The 5,186-nt window shown below is 41.1% G+C and overlaps 1 protein-coding gene across 1 annotated transcript; it reads right to left on the bottom strand.

Annotated features, from left to right (window-relative positions):
• Nucleotides 1-331: 331 nt before the first annotated feature.
• Nucleotides 332-2,259, bottom strand: DEFB127 (defensin beta 127). Its single transcript, XM_058562191.1, has 2 exons — nt 2,151-2,259; nt 332-585 (listed from the first exon to the last, which is right to left on the bottom strand). The coding sequence occupies exons 1-2, from the start codon at nt 2,257-2,259 to the stop codon at nt 332-334; spliced, it is 363 nt and encodes a 120-aa protein (XP_058418174.1).
• Between the last annotated feature and the right edge of the window lie 2,927 nt (nt 2,260-5,186).

Below are 5,186 nucleotides of genomic sequence, written 5' to 3'. Positions count from 1 at the left end.
AGTACTCAGGATCACCCTCTCCTGAATTACATGTCAACTTTCCTGAGTTTCTTATTACAGTCTTCCACGTTATAGGTTTTTTAGTGCGCTGGTTATACCCGCTTTTCAAGGGAAGGTTCTGAGTTATCCTTATCAATTCATCACTTGGTATAGTTAGTGTTCGATCTTTGGTTAAAGAATAAACGAGTCAGAAAACTGGAAATGAGCTTTATTAGAATCTGCTTTAGGTCATTCTGAGGATCAAGGAACCACAAGGGAGAAGATGTGAATCACTTCACCTTAGTTTATTGGAGTAGGTTAAGAAATAAATGAACAGAAAATTATACTTGATTTATGTAGAATTAGCCTCTGGGCTTAAATAACTTTCTATGTTTGTATCATCATCTTGAGGAAGAGTCACTGTATATGTCATTGGCTTTGGACGTGGTGGCTTTGTAATTTTTTTACGTGCTTCCAGTTCCAAGATATTGAGGCAACAATATCTCCCATTTTCACATAGTACTTCACGTATTTCATTTATTCTGCAAACTTTCCTGCAGTGTCCTCGTATATATTCACCCCAGCATTTCTTGAGTTGTTCAGTTACTGTGCACATAAAGAACAATAGGCCAAGGTCAGTGTTTGAGACTAAAAGGCAACTTTGGTCATGGGGAAGACAGAGGATGTTTGTAGGGATTAGGTGTATGGAAGATCCAGAAAGCATATGCCCATAATATCCCACAGAAGATTCTCCAAGAAGGAAAACCTCAGTGTTTATGTCTAACTGATCACTCATATTTAGTTTCTCCAAGGTTTTGGGCTTCCATCTAACCTCTGATGGATGCCACCAAGAGCATCAGGTCTTATTTGAAAAAAAAAAAAAAGAGCTGAATCCTTGATTTCAGGCTATGGAACTATGCTTTATCTGGGAACCTCAGCAAGTCTGCCTCCATTTGAATGCTCCTAGGGCACTACTTCCTACCACTACCCCACCTCTAATGCCCAGAGAATTATAATTTGTTACTATGTATTTATGCCTGAGTCAAACTATGCTCTTGGGTTCATACTCACTACCATGGTCAAGAATGACTTTCTTGTTGTCCAGTCAGGTATTTTTTTCCCTCAATAATCTTCCTCCCCTATTAATTCTCAGCATTGTACATTTTTACCAATGCGTATCTGCCTTTGGCTTGTATGCCATCACAATAATCTTGGATTTAAACAAGTCCCTCTATGACTCCTCATTCTCTCTCCACCTCCAGAGGCAAGAATTCCTCCAACATTCAGTCCAAGAACTTTGCTCATCTTGATATATATTCTTTCCTTTAGTGATCCTAAAAGACTTTCAAGGATCTAAGAGTTAGGATGTTCAAATTTCAGTTTCTGGGCTTGTACTATAGACTGGGCTTTACTATAGGTTGGAATAGACTTTGGAGGACAAAGACTGAGAACAAAGATGCTGCCTCCAATCCCAGTTTCTAGAACTCCTTTGATTCTTAGGAGTTTAGGGGTTCAGGGATAGACTATTATTATGTCTATAATAAGGGATAAATATAAGAGATCTGGTTTTGAAAGGGGAGAGAAAACTAATTTTTAAGTTCTTAGTATGTTGCAAGCCTTATGCTAGATGTTTCACAAATGTTCTATCATTTAATAAAGCCCCCATGAGCCAGGTGTCATTATCTCCACAAATAAGGAAACTGAGGCTCAGAGAGTCTTCACCATTTATCCGAAGTTGACAAGCTAGCAGACATTGAAGGCAGGTTTCTCAAACCGGACTTCAAAGTTTGTGCTTCTTCCACTACTCACACACTGTAGTATAATAGACTAAAAGATATATATTGGAGTGGAAGAAGATCTAACTGGGTGCCAGAGCAAAAACTGCATCCAAAGAAATAAGGGCATCTCTAAATATTAGGCTCATTCCTCTTTATAATGAGACCTTCCCAGAGGAAATTATGCCCTCTTTTCAGTTCTGTGAGTACTTCTTTTTAAGAAAAGTACCATGGTCAAAGGCCTCAAGAAGAGGGAATTTCTGATTATGTTGGATAGACTTTAGCCATCCTTAGGGGCCCTATCTCCTCCTACTCTGAATTGCGAAATTCCCTTAGGTTCTTGGAAATAATCCATCCCACTGTTGGTCTGAGTGAGCTCCTGGGTCTCTGTATTACCTGTGGACTTCTGGAACAGCAGAATTGCAATGATCAGGAGGAACCTCATGGCCAGGCTTCCCAGAGGAGGTGGCCGCCAAAGCTCTTGGTCCAGTGAATTGCACACCATGTCGCCTTCCTCAGAGACTTGGATTCTTATGCACTGAACCAGAACAGACGGTACGATACGAAGTATGCCTCCTACCGTCTGAATTGTGGACTTTGCATCAGGCGGGCAGGCACAGGAAATTTGAGGTCACCCACTTTACCCCCACATGGGATTCAGAGATACAGCGTGTTCCATCCCACCACTCCTGATGCCATTTTGTAGGCTGTAGATTGCTGGTAAGAAGACTCTGTGCTTTCTCCACTTTGGCTGTCTGCCCAGCTAGACCAAAGTAGACATGTACTCACTTCTAAGAATGAACAAAAATAATGAAGCCTATTCCACTTACTGCATTCAGCTAAGTCTAGGATCTCTCGGTGCTGTATCTGTCACTTCAGTCAGTCCAAATGGTAGCCGATTTTCATCCCCACATACTAGATGAATTTAATTACTCACAGACAAGCAATATACAATGATGGAGGAATAATAGGATGACTACAACAAAAATTTCACTTAGAGACAGTAAAGTGGGGAGAACAGAGATAACAACATAAAGCATCGTCCTAATGGACAATAATAGCAAGGGTTCCTCTCCTGCTAGTGTAGATAATCCTTTAGTCAATTTGTATTCTTTCTCTTCTGCTCTCCAGGGAGGTTTCCCTTGTCCATTGAGCTCAGTGGCCATATCTTGGAGGAGTTTGAAGGAGAATTCTTCAGGGGGCTGTGCTGCCTTAGCAACACATTTCCTATTAGTGCAAGTTTAGGAAACTGTAGGAATGATCTTCTTACACTGGCTTTGATTTCTATGGCATTATAACTCTTTTGAAAGATTAACAAACTTTTCTTTGAATTGCTTTCGGATATTTTCATCTCTATGGCCATCCAGAAATCCTTTTGAATCAAGGCAATTCATTTTAGATCCCAAGCAGGGCACTGATATCTGTAGAATAAGCTTTTGGGAATTGTACCATCTCTATAGTCGTTAGCTTAACAACGTCTCACTCAGGCTCTGGCTGTAAGCAATTCAATACAATAGCCTCTGGACAATGTAGATGAACCAATTGAGGTATGGGGGGGCTGATAAATTGATCTTTGAGTTTTGAAGATGAAAGTTTATGTTAACAAAATGTATTGCTTGTGCAATGGAGAGAAAATTCTGTATCTAAGCTGCACTGTCTTCTTCACCAATTCCTTGATTAGAACACTCATGTTCTTCTGTCCCACAGATAACATTGAGACTGCATCTTAGAAAACATGGAGTCTCTCTACTTTCACTTCCGTGGTGAGTGCGTGTCCTCGCATGTGCGCATGTGTGTGTGCATGTCTTTTCTGTCCCCTGCTGCCAGAGAGTCTAGGAGCCTGGAAGCTCTCCTAGATTGATCCCAAAGAGAGGAGGGTCTCCTTTCCCCACCAAGTCTTCTTAGGGCTAAACAGGAGGTGTTCCCATAGGCAAGATGGGATGAAAAAAGAACACGATGTTTCTTGGTGAGGAAGAAATCACTAATCAGCTCTTATTGTTAAATCTGAGGCCCTCGAAGTCCCTTGGGACTTTTAAAAGTACAAATTGTTTTAATGTACTACTTATAAAAGGACATAAGTGTAATAAATTTCTGGATAACTCACCCACCAAGTTCTCTTGAGTTGAAGAGTTAGGACAGCAAATTATTTGATTATTTAAATAGGTCAGCTGGGAAAGTTGTGTTTGCTTGAAAGATTTTTGTTTCATTTTTCTTTTTTTTTCTTTTCTTTTTTTTTTTTGTGAGGAGATCAGCCCTGTGCTAACATCCGCCAATCCTCCTCTTTTTTTTTGCTGAGGAAGACGGCCCTGGGCTAACATCTGTGCCTATCTTCCTCCACTTTATATGGGACGCCGCCACAGCATGGCTTGCCAAGCAGTGCGTCGGTGCGCGCCTGGGATCCGAACCAGCGAACCCCGGGCCGCTGCAGCGGAGCGCACGCGCTTAACCACTTGCGCCACCGGGCCAGCCCCCCATTTTTCTTTTTATGTCAATTAAAAACAGTATTTTAAGAATAGTTTTATTGTGTAACATGTGCATTATTAACAAGAATCAGGAAATACAAACACAAAGAGAAGAAAGGATGTATAACCAGCAGTGTTACTACTATCTAAAGAAAACATCTAGAAACAAGTTGTATACCAGTCTAAATTTTTTCTTTAATAGAATGAAAGTAGATTTATTGTTCAACCCAAGTATCAGCTTATGAGTTTTCTCTGAGCTCAGGCAAGTACTGCACTTATGCCTGGGCAAAGGGTTTCCCTGCCTGGGGTCCCCCACTCTAGAGAGCCCTATTCTGACCCTCATCTGACTGCATCCTTCCCCATAGTGCACGATGTCACTGGGGCCGATGGGGCACTAGACTAGAAACTGCTTTACCTGCTTTCTTATCCTTCCAGATCATGTCCTGGGTAACTAGGACCCTGGAATCCATACCCAAGCTGTCTGTAGCCTCCTTCCCAAGTCTGCACGTCTCTACATGTGTCTGCCCAGTGCCCCTCACAGTGTGGGAAAGAAATAGGGTGGGTAGTGAAGAGACTCAAGCTGCAGGCGGGAATCTGGAGCCCTGAGTCTGGCTCTCTTTGGGATGCTATGTTCTGGGGCAAAAATCCAAGAAGCCTGGAAATATAAAATTTGAACTTGGCTTTCCAGATATATTTGTCAAGGGAAGAGGATAGAATGTATTTTATTTAGCAATTTGTGAGTGTAATTTATAATTTTTAAATACTTGTGATATGTGGGCTTCCACTTACATTTTTTCCTAGGCCACATCAATGTAAGGGTTTTCTTGCAAGTGAATTTTCCTCTTCGATTTATGTGACTGTGTTTTATTTTAAAGGTATAGCATATAAGGGAACAGTTTTACCAGATATTTCCCTCAAGAGATGAGTGATATGCAAGCAATTGTCATAGAAAGAATACAGGATTCTTGGC

Source organism: Diceros bicornis, chromosome 19 (genome assembly GCF_020826845.1).
Source record: "Diceros bicornis minor isolate mBicDic1 chromosome 19, mDicBic1.mat.cur, whole genome shotgun sequence".
Taxonomy (NCBI): Eukaryota; Metazoa; Chordata; class Mammalia; order Perissodactyla; family Rhinocerotidae; genus Diceros; species Diceros bicornis.
Note: the sequence above shows the minus strand (reverse complement) of the source record. Positions and strands in the feature narration are given on the sequence as shown.